This window comes from Taurulus bubalis (assembly GCF_910589615.1).
Source record: "Taurulus bubalis genome assembly, chromosome: 1".
NCBI classification, from domain to species: domain Eukaryota; kingdom Metazoa; phylum Chordata; class Actinopteri; order Perciformes; family Cottidae; genus Taurulus; species Taurulus bubalis.
Genome location: NC_136589.1, coordinates 48,658,757 through 48,675,881, shown reverse-complemented (window position 1 = coordinate 48,675,881; position 17,125 = coordinate 48,658,757). Strand labels below are relative to the sequence as shown.

General features: G+C 43.1%; 1 protein-coding gene across 1 annotated transcript; it reads left to right on the top strand.

Annotated features, from left to right (window-relative positions):
* Nucleotides 1-2,331: 2,331 nt before the first annotated feature.
* On the top strand, nucleotides 2,332-11,516 carry hhipl1 (HHIP-like 1; the record flags this gene model as incomplete). The annotated part of the gene is made up of 9 exons (XM_079214457.1): nucleotides 2,332-2,619; nucleotides 3,964-4,610; nucleotides 4,702-4,845; nucleotides 5,075-5,403; nucleotides 6,557-6,683; nucleotides 7,342-7,487; nucleotides 7,597-7,678; nucleotides 8,404-8,486; nucleotides 10,357-11,516. The coding sequence occupies 9 exons, from the start codon at nucleotides 2,332-2,334 to the stop codon at nucleotides 10,917-10,919; spliced, it is 2,409 nt and encodes an 802-aa protein (XP_079070583.1). The 3' UTR covers nucleotides 10,920-11,516.
* Nucleotides 11,517-17,125: the final 5,609 nt, after the last annotated feature.

Genomic DNA, 17,125 nt, shown 5'->3' with positions numbered 1-17,125 from the left:
AAACTGAAACCTCTAAAAAAAACATCATCGGCAGATCCATCAACATTTCTTTCATCAAACCGATCTCACTCAAACGTTTTTCAATGAAAAACAATTCCATCACCAATATGTACTCTTTGAACAGAAGGGCTCTTTTATGCACATGTTTTGCGTTTGCAAAGATGTAACTTTTTGGGGGAAATGGTATGCTCCTTTTTGATTCTATTTATGTATTGTTCCATGCACCCCAACTGTACAGCTCCTAAATTACTTGTCCTTGATAAAATTATCACAGCATTAAAAGCCCTTCTAACAACCCGGCCGAATAGCCGCAAAAAAAGAGTCCCCCACATACTCTCACAAAATTCCAGTGGTTAGCTAGTATCTTGATGTTGTGAACATGGAACTCTCAGTAGCTAGAACGTATGGTGCTAAAGGACAAACTATGTTATCCTGGACTAGAGTCTGAAGTCAAATTCAATAGTTTGTTATTTATATAATCTGTTGGATATTTTTGGACATCTGAAGATACAGGCACATCCAACTTGAAGGAGACCCAGGTGGAATTAATATGTCGTCTTGGCCGGGTCTGACCATGGCATCCAGCAGGAGGAGCTGGATGAAGTTGCTAGACAGGGATGTCCAAGGTAGTTTGTCAAGCCTGCTACCTGAATGACCAGGGCCCGGAGACATTTCAAAATAAAATAAAATTCTAATAAAACTATTTTATTAAATTCAACAGACATTAGCCGATACAGCATGGTAAATGGACCCATAATTGTACAGCACTTTTCTAGTCTTCCGACCACTCAAAGCGCTTTAACACTCCATCATTCACACACTGATGGGAGGAGCTACATCAGATTATCAACCATTCATACACCGTAGAACAGCTGCAGGAGACATGTAGGGTTACGTGTCTTGCTCAAGGACACATCGACACGGACGAGCCTGGGATCGAACCGCCGATCCTCTGATCGAAGGACGATGCTGCTCACCATTGTTTTGCTGCCCTCTGTCCGTTCCTGAGAGTCCTCTCTGAGTTTGTATGAATGAAGGTTGGCTTTTCTCAGCCTTTTAACTCGTGTCCCAGATTTCAGCATTACTGTCCCAGATCAAAAATCTGAAAAGATTTGGCACAAGAAACACTGATATTTGTGACATTTTCCTTCGAATACAATACTGAAAAAGATCCCCTGATTTAATAAGAAAACATTTTAGGGATTCCGTAATGTGTTTTTATGTATTGGCTTCATATGGACATATGGTACACAATTTCGAATTGCAAAAAGTGTGCCACATTTATCCACCCTAATTTTAAAATCAACAACTGACTTGATATTTCTTCATCAGGAAATACCAAGCAAGCAACATCTGGAATATGGGAATCATTCATAAACAGGCTTCCAGAAGGTCACTAGTCTCAATATAGGCTTGTGAAACTGTTAATGATTCGCACTCTTACTCTCATTATTAATGTAGTGATGTTAAATGTACTATTTAATCTGTTTTCAAGCTCACAAAGACTTCCATTGGAACACAAAACAGTACAGTATAACATGAACACATTGCTTTGTTTCAAATGATTGATTTATCAATTTATCTTAAACGCCTCCATGAATACTTTAGCTAAAATAAGTGCACTTCATCAGTTGAAGGCTGTATGATGAGTGGATGGTTTGCATGATGAGTGGCTTCATTAAATACAAATGTATTTAATGAAGCGGTCCCAGAGGCATATTTTAAATACATTCATATTTCCCCATTCCATGACCTGGATTTGAAAAATAGACTAGCCTATTGATATTTATATATCAGTATTCCCATCAATATTAATACAGTTATGGCGACTATCCAGAAGTGAAACGACTCACATTGGGCAAGGCCGCCCTCTGCTGGGCAGCAGGAGCTGACACGCATGATTCCTCAACAACAATATGTTGCAAAAGATGACGCTTCAAGTAGAATAACAGAAGAAGCCACAGTCCCACGTGAGCGGTGCTCTGATTGTGATGAAGAAGACTGACATGCATTGTTTTCATTGAGAGTCCAAAGGCAAAATACTAGGATCAGGACAGGGATGTTCTTGGAGATGGTGACGTCACTATTACTAACTCTACTGGTGATAGTGGTACCAGTACTAGCAGCAGTGTCGTAGTAGAAGCTGGTCTGCAGCCTCCCCTCTCGTGTGCTGTGCCCGGGTCAGCCGCTGGGTGAGTCCGGCTCCCGGGTTGGTTCCCAGCGGTCCGCACGTCAGAGCCACATAACGCAGACGGGTCGGAGCAAAGTGCACACAGGAAGTCGCGTCTGCACAACTGTACCTTCCATGATCTCCAACCAACGCACGCCATCATGCCGCGGTGCTACGGAACGGGTCGACTGTGGCTCTCGCCGGCGGCCCTGTGCTGTGTGCTGGCGCTGAGCGCCGCTCCGGGACTGGCGCACCCGCAGTGTTTGGACTTCAAGCCGCCCTTCCGCCCGCTCAGGGAGCTGCAGTTCTGCGTAATGTACAAGGAGTTTGGCTGCTGTGACTATCAGAGGGACCAGGACCTGATGACAAAGTACTACCAGATTATGGATCATTTTGATTATCATGGATATGCCAGCTGTGCTGGGTTCGTGCTGGAGCTGCTCTGCCAGGTAGGCTGCTGGACAAAGGTCGTTGCTTCGTCTCCATCATGCGCCATTAGCGTGAGCGAGCAGCGACACACTGGCAGCATTACGCCGGAGAAGTGCAACAGAATGACGTGACAGTAAATGTGTTAAATGTGTGTGTTAAATGTGTTAAGAAGTTACTGATGAGCGGAATGAAGTCATCAAGACTGATTCCTCTGGGATGTTGATTATGCAACTGTATTTATACAGCTCCCTCCCATGTCACTCTCTATTTAGCACATTTTTGTTTGTATTTATAAACGTTTCTTCATCAGGGAACAAACTTGGAAATTGCTTGTCACATCACTCATTTCTGGTTGTCTTGTTGGTGGTGCTCTTGTGTTCATGCACGTCTACACTGTGGAGAAAGGGCACTTCCCCTTCGTATGTGAAGGAGTTTCACATAACGTTTTGAAGGAAATATGCCTTAATTACTATATGTATCTGCTGGCAAATTGACACCAACATATAACAATAACCTGTCCTTAGTATTCTGTATAATTAAAACTTAAAAATGTAAACAAAACATTATAAGCTTGCGTGCACTTAAATGTGACATAAAACATCGACTAGCCTATTGACATTTGGTTGGTTTTGTTCGTTACTTATTGACGACGGAACCAACGTTTCCATAGCAGGCTTTGTACATGCCTTGTATTATTTTAACTGCTATATCATTGAAATTATTATTGTCCCTTCCTTTGCAATATTTTAAAATATTGCAAAAGAAGGGACTCAGCATTTTTTAGATAATTAACCTATTTGACAGTTTTACAATCTAATCTAATAAATATGCTAAAAAAACAAATCAGAATAATTCATCTCATTAAAGCTGCTCCAATCAATATTTTTAGTTCACTATTGATCGGATTACTTTGTGTTAGGTGAAAGGAGTCGGTTGTGGTGATGAACCCACAAATCCTTTACACCTGACACCTGGCGTTCATCAAGCCGGTTTCAGCAGCAGCAGGTAGCATTTTTCAGAGAAAAGCTCTGACAAACCCACTGCACACTACCCAACAGTTAGTGACTAGCTGGGTAACATACTGTGTTTCAGGATATGATGAAGACAAAAAATATCTCAAATCAATTGTATGTCCATCAGGTGGACAGAAACATGACTTCAAACGAATACAAATGTAGATCCTGTTGGATGTGTAATCAGACCATCGTGTGCTACACAGTTTAAAATATCCACTTGGTAGGTGATAAAATGGACCAAAAAACTGTTAATGCACATTATTTAATAAAATATCTACTACCTACACATTATACTCAGTCTTTCTCTTTATTGCCTCCCCTCCACACCTCTCTTCTTTATCTGCTCAGGAATGCTCTCCATATGCAGCTCACCTCTTTGATGCGGAGGACCCGAGCACCCCAGTCAGGACCATCCCTGGCCTCTGTCCTGACTACTGCTCCCAGTTTTGGAAGAAGTGCAGCGCCGCCATCCCTTTCCTGTCTGACGACCCACACACATCCGAAGTCAAAGAGGACCAGACACGTCTCTGCCAGTATCTGAAGCTCGATGATGTGGACTACTGTTACCCTAACCTCCTCAGCAGCCAGAAGCTCACCCAGAATCTGGGCCGGGTTCAGTCCGACTCTGACGGCTGTCTGCAGCTGTGCCTGGAAGAAGTTGCGAACGGGCTGCGGAACCCGCTCGTCATGGTACATGCCAACGATGGCACACATCGGTTCTTTGTGGCAGAACAAGTAGGTTTGGTGTGGACTTATCTTCCTGATCGGTCCAAACTGGAGAGACCATTTTTGAACATTACTGAGGTGGTGTTAACGTCTTCATGGGAAGGTGACGAGAGAGGCTTTCTAGGACTCACCTTTCACCCCAAGTACAAATACAATGGGAAGCTCTATGTGTATTACTCAGTGGAGGTGGGTTTTGATGAGAGGATCAGGATTAGTGAGTTCCATGTTTCAGCCAAAGACATGAATGTGGTGGATCATGCCTCTGAGCGGTAGGTATGGACTGATCTAGGTTAGCAAATAGCAATGGTCCAATACCAGCTCTTTGTCTTTCCTTATTTTTCATGTCCACTTTCCTTTCAGGGTTATTCTGGAGATTGATGAACCAGCATCCAACCACAATGGAGGGCAACTTCTATTTGCAGATGATGGCTACTTGTATGTTTTCACAGGGGATGGTGGAATGGCAGGAGATCCCTTCGGAAAATATGGGAATGCCCAGAACAAGTAAGATGTCCACAAAGGTTTCTGAAATTAGACACCTCAAATGATCTGAAGCAATCAAGAATATTCCCAATTTTAGAATATTTGGCAAAGAATCTTATTGGGCTACAATCTGATCCATATTTTAGTCATAATATAGAAAGTTAGTTTTTTTTTTTTTAAAGAGTAATTGCACGTTTCTTTGCATTTGGGATCAAATCTGACTTTTTCCATATTACCACATCTACTTTAGGTCAGCTCTGTTGGGTAAAGTTCTCCGCATTGATGTGAATGACAATGAGAGAGGCCCGTTGTACAGAATTCCTCCAGATAACCCCTTCATTCACGAGCGGGGGGCACGACCTGAGATTTATGCTTACGGGGTCCGCAATATGTGGAGGTGTTCTGTGGATCGGGGTGACCCATGGACCAAAGAGGGCAAAGGGCGTATCTTCTGCGGGGATGTGGGCCAGAACAAGTTTGAAGAAATTGACATCATTGAGAAAGGTCGAAACTTCGGATGGAGAGCCAAGGAAGGCTTCTCTTGCTACGACAAGAAGCTGTGTGCTAACAGCTCGCTAGGTAGGCGTGCTCTGGTCGGTCCAATGGTTTCCTCTTTTGACTGCATCAGCAGAGTATCCAACTGTGTTGTAATGAAGGCCAGGACTGTGTGTATGTTATAAAAGGCAAACTTGGAAAGCAAGTACTGTAGCAGCAGCGCAGTCTGTGTGGATAGGAAACGGGTGAGAGATGCAGCAGTTCAGCGCCGCTCACCAGGCATTAGGTAATAGGCCGTAGGCATCAGGCATTAAGCATTAGGTAATAGGCATTAGGTATTAGACATTAGGTAAAAGGCATTAGGTATTAGACATTAGGTAATAGGCATTAGGTATTAGACATTAGGTAATAGGCATTAGGTATTAGACATTAGGTAATAGGCATTAGGTATTAGACATTAGGTAAAAGGCATTAGGTATTAGACATTAGGTAAAAGGCATTAGGTATTAGACATTAGGTAATAAGCATTAGGTATTAGACATTAGGTAAAAGGCATTAGGTATTAGACATTAGGTAATAGGCATTAGGTATTAGACATTAGGTAAAAGGCATTAGGTATTAGACATTAGGTAAAAGGCATTAGGTATTAGACATTAGGTAAAAGGCATTAGGTATTAGACATTAGGTAAAAGGCATTAGGTATTAGACATTAGGTAATAGGCATCAGGCATGAGGTATTAGGTATTATGCAATAGGCATTAGGTATCAGGCATTAGACAATAGGCATCCGGCATTAGGTAATAGGTATTAGGCATCAAGTATTAGACATTATGTAATAGGTATTAGGCATCAGGCATAAGGTAATAGGCATTGGGTAATAAGTAATAGGCATTAGGCATCACAAGTCACTTCAGATGAGTAGAAACAACATTGTTCTCTCTACTATGTATAACTGTCATCATGGCATTATAGTGGGATTGCTACGCTTGTTTCCAATAATATTTGCTAAAAATAGCCCTAAAAGGGACCCCACACTGACAGCATTCCGAGGTCAGTTGGACGTATAATCATATTATTACAAATAATACAAAAATATATGTATTTACCTTGACATCTACTTTCACACATATTGTAATGTTTAATTAAGTAAACGAGTGGCTTCATTGTAAATAAATGGCTAAAGGAGATGAAGTAGAAACTCAACAATACCAACAATGAGCCTTGGGATTTTTCACAGATGATGTCCTCCCTATTTATGCGTACCCTCACAAGATGGGCAAGTCAGTGACTGGTGGCTATGTGTACCGAGGCTGTGAATACCCCAACATGAACGGCATGTACATATTTGGAGACTTCATGAGCGGGTAAGGTTGGATCTGGTAAATATTTCTTCAAAATAACACCAACCTCAGAAACGTCTGTTGTTGCTATTAAACGCTTTTGAGGAATGGTGATGTCAGACGTGAGCCTGACATCACTGGCGTAAGAGTTTGTTAATGCCTGCAATACCTGCATTTGAGGAATTCTGAATTGGCGTGAAGTCTGTGAACTAATTGCGAGTAAATTAGCACTTATTTGCCTTCTGGTGGAGTTCTTTATAAAGCAGAAAACATTTGTTTTAAGAATTGCCTTTTCTGAAGTATAAAACACTATGATAATTATATAAAGTAGCTCAAAATAAAATGCTCTTAAATGTTAGGGTTTGTGTTCTGCATATGTGATAATAAACCAGTATGTTTGATATGAAAACACTGAATGTATACTGAATACTTTCATCTTTTATTACTTTAAGTACCTTTTGCCTCTGTACTTTTACTTGAGTTTGAATGCAGTACTTTTATAATGTGTATAAACAGGACCCGAATGGAACCCAGTGGGGGTCCTGGTGGAGAGTGTGGCTCAGGTTCTGTTTGGCATTTTCCAGGATCTATTTTCTTCATATATGTTCACGTTTAAAGTGTAATTTCATAATTGTCTTTTGGATCGTCTCTACTGTAATTTAATTATGTTATTTTTTTCCAGGCGTTTGATGAGTCTGCGGGAGGACAGAAACACAGGGAGTTGGAAATACAATGAGATATGTATGGGGAGGGGCCGGACCTGTGCCTTCCCCGGACTCATCAACAACTACCAGCAGTACATCATCTCCTTTGCAGAGGACGAAGCTGGTAATGCATGAACACATGGCCACCCTCAAACTCCCAACGCATCTGGAGTTCTGCACCAGCTGTAATTTGTCGATGTGTAATGTCATCTTGTTGTTGTTCTTTCCATCAGGCGAGCTGTACTTCATGTCAACTGGGATAGCGAGTGCCACATCACCTTCAGGAGTCATTTACAAAGTGGTGGACCCCTCCAGGTGAGTAATAGGAACTCTGCCTGCTGTTAGAAGGTGCAGGTGACTGACTATGATGAAGACACGACTGTCCACAGTCTTCTTCAACAACACTGTCTAGGACTATTTCAGGTATATTTCAGTTTCAGCAGAGCATGTGCATTGGTATAGTTTTTTGCAAGCGTACACCACTTAGTCAGTTCAGATGGTTCAGTCCATTACTGGCACTACTAGGGGTGACATGGAACAGTCCAGGTTGCGGCAGAGACCGGGTTTTAAACAGTGAGTAACATAATCATTACTTTGTTTTTCTTACTTGTTTTTCCACCATTATAACACAAAGGAAACTTGTGTAATGTGTCTGTACAATAACTGCTCACTGCATAGATGGTATGTAGAGTTCTATGAAATCGACATATATCTGTTCCTTACTACAAACACAATCTTGTCCTTCTCTGTGAGCGCGAGGGGTTTGTAGTATCAGGGTCATACTTGGCCTGAATGTAAGTTTAGATCAGTGTTTTTCTTCGCTGAATATGGAGGTAACATTGCCGGTCTCTATTTTGATAAAAAACACAACTGTAAATGAAGCAGTGTTGGCTGTGAGAGGCTCTCTCTGCTCTCACTCTATTGTGACTTGAGCTGCTCCATATTAAAAGACTGGTACACATTTTGTATGTATCCGCCTGCTTGCATTGTCTTCTCTTATGTGCAACAATATTTCATTCAGTTTTGTTCCTTGTTTTCAGACGTGCTCCACCGAGACGATGTCACTATGACCCTCTTCCTGTCAGAGTGAAAAGCACCCTCATCAAGTTTGTTCCCCAGGAAAGTGAGTTCACGACCTCACTACTACTGACTAGTAGTAAAACAAATTCAATCTGTGACATTCATTAGTTTATATCAGTGGCGAGCCGTCATGGCCTGCTAAGGCTTCTCCATTGGCCTAAACAGAATCACAAATGTATAGCTATTATATAAATGTAATTGTTTTTCACAAATACACCATGTATTATAATTATTTTTCCCTATTAGCTTATTTTCTCATTCCACAGCTTCCTCTGTTGCTCTGCCTTCAGCCTGCAGCTTCCAGCCTGCTGCGTGGCCGCTGGTTAAGGATCTGGTTAAGAGCGCTCATCCAATCACATTTCATCAGATTAGCGGCTTAAACTACATGGAGAGGCCTTCTAGCATTATGGACGTGTGTTTCGCCACAGGGCTCAGCGTGACCATTAACGTGCGCTGTGATTGGTCACCAGTGTTCCCTCTAAGCTGTGTGCGTGCGCGGCCGCGCAGGCCAGTCGAAGTGGCCGCGCAATAGATTTTTCAGACCGCACAAACGATTTTTTTTCAGGGGTTAAAAATCTTTTTTGCGCCAGTGTTTCTGAGATAGGAGTGAGCCATCTCCACAATAATAAGATCTTTGACGTGTCGAGTCTTCTTGGCCAATCAGCGTCCCGTTTCTCGACATGCGCTCTCTGTACCTCTGCTAGCGCTCTGCCTCCGTTAGCACCCCCCACCCCCGCTGTCCTCCTCCGGGCGCCAGGAGTGAAGCTCGCCCAGAGCGCCACATGAGCTCGGGCCGGCGCTGTTTAGGCTCCTCTTGGCGGGCCCTGCTCCAGCAGCTATAGGCTACCATGGAGAAAAGAAAGCAGAGCAGGCGCCCCAGAAAAAGGTCTGCCTAACGTTCAAACATGAGTGGCTAGATGAAATAGTCCAAACTGACACAGGTAGGATGACACTTTCAGACATATTTAAATATGAAGAATATGAAGTTATTAAATTGTTTATATAGGCTACCTTTAGGAAAAATGACACCATGTCAATTTAATAGGCCTATAATTATTGTTAAGCACTGTATTTAGCATTTTTCTTTCAATGAAGTTCCACTTAAATGTTGTACCTGCTGAGAAATGACTAAACACCTTTGATACTTTTATTTTTTATATATATATCATTATCAGTCATAACCAGTGAACCAGTCATAACCTCCCCTTATTGAAGTTCAACAAAGATCCTTTAAGTTCAACTAAACTGACTGGTAAAACACCATCATTAAAATGTTCCCAAAGCCCAGCCATTATAAAGGATATTGAATCAATATCAACCTTGTATACATATTGATGCATTTGCTGTCATCTCTTTGAATCCCCTGTGGCTAGCGCAGGCTTGTGGTCATTTTCGGCAGGTCGCGTGGTTGAGAATTGCTCACAGTGATGAAATGTGCGCTCAGAAAAAAAAAATTAGAGGGAACATTGTTGGTCACCCCTCATTTTCTGACAAAAAAAAAGGCACCTTAATTATCTCTGCAACCACATGGTTGTTTAACCTCATTTAAATTGCTACAATACCGTAAAAAAGAAGAAAGTAACCAAACGCACCATAAAACGCCTTTTTTTCCTAGTCAAAGTGGTAAAATAGCACCGCAGGTCGGTCCACATACCCCGTGTGACCTCCATGCCCGTAATACTGCAAAAAAGATCGGCCGTATAGCAGTGTGACCGTCTGCTGTCCACACATGACAGTCTGTATGAACGCGCTGTGTTCAATACATGGGTCGGTCTGACAGTAACTCCCGGGACACTTTTTTTTTCCAGTCCGAACCTAATGTGGACTATACGGCACTGAAGGCCAAGGTCGAAAATGCACGGCCCGCCACTGGTTATATTCACATTTGGTCTTGTTTTTTCATTCTCCTTTAGCATTAATTGGTGTTGAGCCACCAAACAAAATCCAGCCTGAGCCACAACCCACAGAGTCCTTCAACTGGCTCCAAGAGCTCACTGATCGTCTAGGAGGACCAGAGGGGACCACCCCGCTACCAACCACAACTACCACCAAATCACCAAGACATTCGAGGCGGAAAGGCAGACGCATGAAGGGCAAATCCAGAACTGAAAGTACACCCGAGCTCCAGAATGGAGTGGTGAGGCTGGTTGGGGATGAACAGGGTCGCAGCGATCGTGGACGAGTGGAGATCTACGTTAACAGGGACTGGGGCACCGTGTGTGACGACCTATGGACCATCAAGAATGCTGCAGTGGTGTGCCGGCAGCTGGGCTTCAGGTATGCTCTGAAGGCAGCCAAGAACTCAGAGTTCGGGGAGGGGACAGATCTGCAGATTCTTCTGGATGATGTTCAGTGTGAAGGAACCGAGTCCAGCCTGCTGGTCTGCCAACATGCTGGCGTGGGGACACATAACTGTGCCCATTATGAAGATGCTGGGGTGATCTGTGGCAACTTGCACCACGTTGTTGAAATCTAAATAGTTGACTATGAAATCAGGTCTAATTATCAGCAACTCAATCTTTTGTCCTAAAAATCCACCCCAAATTGAAATGTTAAAAAAACTGGTATTTTCAATCTAATCTTGGAGTAGAATTTTCTCATTCCCATTGATGAGCACAGCATACATAGACCACACTTTCCAGAAGTTCCAATTAAGTTAAACCACTGGTGACTGCACAAGCTTTAGGGAATCACCGAGTGGTGTATGTTTAGGGATCTGGGTGCAATCTGTCCATCAAAGCTTCTCCAGGTCATTTGTCAGGGAAGATACAGCAGGGGTCCATCTAACTCTGAAACCTATCTCAGGTGGGGTTTACCTTCAGTAATGTTTACTTGCCAGTCGTGGCTCATTGCTTTTTGTCAAAGGTAAATGTTTATCTAAGTTTATTTTCCATTTTCCATCACACATTTGAATGTTTAATTTGAAGGCTTGAAAGTCTTTTGTTTCTCAGTGATTTTTCTAGAATGTTGTATTTCCTCGTGAATGTTCAATGCCCACTGAATGAATGTATGGCTGTGTTTATGATGTTATGATTTTAGTAAATAATTTTAATAAAAAGCTTTCTAGTCTGTACTGGCTTCCACCCACACTTCTCTGTCTGACAGAACTCAACATCTGAGAGCACTGTTTCATGAAAGCGTTGTCCAATATATTGAAAAGAGGACACCGTAACAGTTTTAAACACCTATTGATGTGTTGGCTTGTGCTTTCTTGTGCGTTTTAAATGTACTTAACATGGCATATGTTAATGTTTGTATCCATGGTGACCTACCAGTCATATGGCTGTAAGGGTTCTTGAAACAGCCTCAAACACCACCCTGATCCGATCCCAGCTGACATTGGGCGAAGGCAGGGCTCACCTGGACAGGTGCAGCCAGAGAAATAAACATCTTTCACAATTATCCTTCAAAGGAACACAAAGTAAAAAAATCCCTGATTCAAATATTTAATCTCATATAAATATTAAGTATGTAGTCAGAAACTAGTTGACATATTCAAAACACAATCTGAAAACAAGACCAGCCTTAATTAATTGCAAGATGTGGTGAAAATACCAAGACAAACAAAGTCCAAATGACAGCCCTTTTATTCTAAGCAGTCAGTGCTGTTTGTTGTTGACGGGCTGAGCGGCGGACCTCAGGAGCTGGGGCCATCCAACAGCCTGCCATGAGGGGCCCCTGACTCTACTTCTACCCTGGTTCTCTGATGATATCAGCCCCGAATACCCTCAGTACCCTCAGGCTGTGTGTCCCCTCAGAATCTGTGTCCCCTCAGGCTGTGTGTCCCCTCAGGCTGTGTGTCCCCTCAGAATCTGTGTCCCCTCAGGCTGTGTGTCCCCTCAGAATCTGTGTCCCCTCAGGCTGTGTGTCCCCTCAGAATCTGTGTCCCCTCAGAATCTGTGTCCCCTCAGACTGTGTGTCCCCTCAGGCTGTGTGTCCCCTCAGAATCTGTGTCCCCTCAGGCTGTGTGTCCCCTCAGGCTGTGTGTCCCCTCAGAATCTGTGTCCCCTCAGGCTGTGTGTCCCCTCAGAATCTGTGTCCCCTCAGGCTGTGTGTCCCCTCAGGCTGTGTGTCCCCTCAGAATCTGTGTCCCCTCAGAATCTGTGTCCCCTCAGGCTGTGTGTCCCCTCAGACTGTGTGTCCCCTCAGGTTGTGTGTCCCCTCAGGTTGTGTGTCCCCTCAGACTGTGTGTCCCCTCAGAATCTGTGTCCCCTCAGACTGTGTGTCCCCTCAGGCTGTGTGTCCCCTCAGAATCTGTGTCCCCTCAGACTGTGTGTCCCCTCAGACTGTGTGTCCCCTCAGAATCTGTGTCCCCTCAGACTGTGTGTCCCCTCAGAATCTGTGTCCCCTCAGACTGTGTGTCCCCTCAGAATCTGTGTCCCCTCAGACTGTGTGTCCCCTCAGGCTGTGTGTCCCCTCAGGCTGTGTGTCCCCTCAGGCATACATTTAATTTAGCTGACGTTTTTATCCAAAGCGACTTACATGTTTGCTCTATACACCGTAGACACAGCAACGGGGAGCAATATGGGGCTAAGTGTCTTGCTCAAGGACACATCAACATAGACTAGCGGAGTCGGGGCTTGAACTACCGATCCTCTGATTGAAAGTGAGCCCAGTGGAACCAAGGCCGAGTTGCTTTGCTACATGTTGACCCTCTCCAATAACGGCCAAAAGAACATTAAAACAAAATGCAATGAAAACCCAACGCAAAGAGGATATTGTCTTTGGGTCAAATTGTTGATACAGGTTGAAACCAAACCAAAGACAAATCAGGGGCCACAGTGCATCACAGTCATATGAAAGCATATGTGGTACCTGCCACCAGATGGCAGCGTTGTTTAAGCCTAACAGAACCTTTGGCACAGTTTGTAAATTCGGTAATTGGAATAATTAAAGGCAGAACAATTAGATGTGTGTTAGTCTACAGCAAGAGGACAAAAGCCGTAACAGATGCTGAAACACATCTGGCTAAAGTTGCTTTCGAGTACAACCCTGGTTCTTAGGAGCAAAGACGACTGAGCATTGCCTGTACTGTCAGAAAAGGTTTAATATCCTTTCATCAACTGAAGACCCTCTTATCCTTTAAATGAAGTGAAAACATGAAGATCCACTAAAGTGCATTTTCCACTAAAGAGGTTTTCACTTCACAACGTTACAAAGATTCTGAGGCCCTGAAAGGTCCTGATTCACTTCTGATATCAGTCAGGAGCCCACAAGCAGATTATGGCCTCACTCGTTTTTTCTTTGCCTTAAATCTGGTCAAAATCTGAGGTCCAATCCCAATCTCCCCCCTCACGGACACACAGACTTTCTCGCTAACTCCTTGAGGGTTTATTTCTATATATATATATATATATATATATATATATATATATATATATATATATATATATATATATATATATAAATAATGCTGGTCACTTTTCAGATTCAACTTTATTGTCATTGCAGTACAAGTACGTACAAGTACTAGGGCAACGAAATAAAGTTTTAGCATCTGACGGAAGTGCAAAAAGAAGCAGTAAATGCGCAGTGAAAAATAATAGTTAATAAAACAGACAGGCACACACTGCATGTGTCTGTTAGTGAAGACGTACAATAATAAGCTGTGGATGAACAAGTTTAAAACATTGTGAACACCTAAATCTAATGCTATTAGAGATTAACTACAAATTATAATTCTTAACATTAGCTCTAAGCAGCTTTTAAAACATAATCAAAACTACTAATATTTAAAAGTTTTCAGCGATCACGACAACGTTAAAGGTACAGACGTCGATTCATAAATGATCAGCCAATAGGCAAGTGCACTATTAGAAAACATAAATTAGGAAAAGAAGAAACGAAAGACGGACAAAACAAAATCAACTGTGACCATAAAAACTGGCACAAAAAGGGAGGACAGGGAAGGAGCGTGGGACACAAGGCATGTCTGTTCTGCTGGGGCCAGACAGACCTGAAGATGGCGAGGCCTTTACAGAGAAAACATATCAAGGATGCAGCAGAAGCCTCCAGCTTTATTAGGATCAAAAGGAAGAGCTTAGGGGAGCTCGGCCAATTCACGTTGTGTGTTCCATGAACATTTCAGCTTGTTGTCAATGTGGCTCGGAGGCGACACAGTTCAGTTCAGCCAAACATGAGAACACCTTCCACAGCAGTCAGCTGGCTTTTGTCTTGAAGGAGCTGTGGAGGTCCAGATTCGAGTAGTTTAGGTCATTTGTAGCTCTTTAAGATGAGTAATATTCATTGTTCTTTGTTTGTCTCTTGGTGAAACAGTTGAGAGAAAGAACTATTTTGTAACATTGACATGCTTCTGCTGACAGTTTTGACTTCTGAAATCAAAGAGTAGCAGCCAGCTGTCATGTCTTGTTGGTCAGATGTGAATTGGTCAGCACTTGACACACACTAACTACACATGAACAAACAATACAAATACTACACATAAAACTCTGTATTCAATATACCTGGTCTTATTAACTAATGGGAACTAATGTTTGTCTTTAACTGCGTTATATCAGAGCCCAGGAAAAGCCTGACTTAAAGGAAGAAGAAAAGAGGAAAAAAGAAAGCGATGGTGAAAGAAACTGGAAAATTCTTAAAAATTGGGCAGAATTCCAAGCTGCTGCGGCGGGGACTTCTGTGCCTGTGTGCACTGCATGTGGACTGCATCGCTTCCCTTGATATTTTTCTTAAATGTTCGTAATATGAGTCAACATTACAGAAAAGATGTGTGTTCCTGAATAATTGTATTGCTCCTTAAACATTTCAAACTTGCCTGAGACGTGCACTTGAGGCGCCGCCCCCTTTGCTTTGTCATCTTTTATGTTTTATGTTTTTTTAATGCTTTTTAATGCTTTTTAATGACTTCTGATTCATGATCATCAGCGTGATCAAACTTTGAAGACAAACCATGGCTGCACTTAACAGTCGTACTTTAGTTTGCCTTCTGTGGCTTTGTTTTACACTTTTCTGGAGAGCTACTATTTCAAGGTCGGAGCGAAACAGGCTTTTTATCTCCTATAGTCGGCAGGAGCTTCTTCAGCTGCGGCCTCCTGCATCAAGTGGACAACATCCTGCCTTTGATGTATCGGATACCTGGCCCAGGACCAGGATGAGAGGCCGCAGAGGTGGGGTCCGGGTCCGGAACAGTCGACGGGGGTACAAACCTCGTGGTAAATTGCCGACCGTACTGTCTGCCCAGGGAGTTCTCTCACGTGATTGTGCAGGTGGTCTATATTCCTCCATCGGGTAACGGGAAGCTGGCCACAGAGACCACATTCCTGCAGAGACCAGAGATCATAGCCAGAATCATCATGACCTGCAGCTCTCCAGACGCGCTGGTTATTGTTAATGGGGATTTTAATCATCGCTCTCTCTGCCACCCTGCCCTCTTTTTAACAAATGGTTAAAGCCCTACGAGGGGCGATACCACTATTGATCTGTTTTACGTAAACATCAAGGACAATTTTATTTCAAAGATGCTCACCATAATTTGATTTTATTGAGACCCAGCTATTCTCCTTTAATCCGGAAGCTGCCGATTACGTCCAGACTGTTGGTGAGTGGACGGACGACTGAAACCTTAAGAGGTGGTTTTGACTGCACTGACTGGACTGTGTTTCTAGCATGACAAGGATCTGGACAGTGTCTCGTACAAAGTCACCAGTAATATTCATTACTGTGTCGAGTCTATCATTCCCTGTAAACAAATATAAACTAATAATAAAACGTGGGTGACGAGAGGTTAAAGCTGCTATTAATAAAAAGAAAACTGCTTTTCTCAGAGGCGTTAAAGATGGGATTAAAACTGCCCAAAAGAAAAAAGAAACATGGACTTTATTAGTACCCTTGGGGAAATTCTTCTCTGCATTTGACCCATCCCTGGTTAGGGAGCAGTGGGCAGCCCTTTGGGGTGTCTTGCTCAGGAACACTTCGACATGTGAGCTATGGGGGGACCAGGGGACCGAGCCGGGTATCGAGCCGGGTACCTTGCGGTTTCGGGACAACCACTCATCCCCCTGAGCTACAGCCGCCCGAAAATAAAAAAAAAGGAAAGGAATTAAAAGCTATCAAACAGGGTAGGCATAAACAAAAGGAAAGGGTTGCAGGACAGATGTCCAATAGTAACACAATTGGAATTTGGAATGGTATGAAATGTATTAATTGGACCAGTAATCCCAGTTTGTCTGGTGCTGGGATCAATGTAAAGCAAACCAGTTCTTTGTAAGGTTTGATGAAGTGGATTTCTCTGCATGTCACGAGAGCATCATCGCTTCTCTGTCACTGAGTCGTCCTGAGGACTGTAGCCCAGCCATTCTAATACATGTGGAGGAGGTTCGACAGCAGTTAAAGCACCTTAAGGTGAACAAGGCAGCCTGATGGTGCCCATCAATGCACCCTGAAGGTCTGTGCTGACCAGCTGTGCTGTCCTTCATTAGATCTTTTCCTTGTTTCTGTATTCCTCAAAGATTCCAGTCATGTGGAAAACATCTTGTTTAGTTTCAGTCCCAAAGACACACAGTGAGGAGTCATAGTCTCACTAACCTGAGACCTAGAGGCCTGACGTTGCACATGTTTGAAAGGGTTGCCCTGGGTCACCTTAGTAGACGGGTCTCAGTCTTCCAGGATCCCTTGCAGTGTACATACAGGAAGGTGTAGGGGAGACGATGCACTACTTTATGC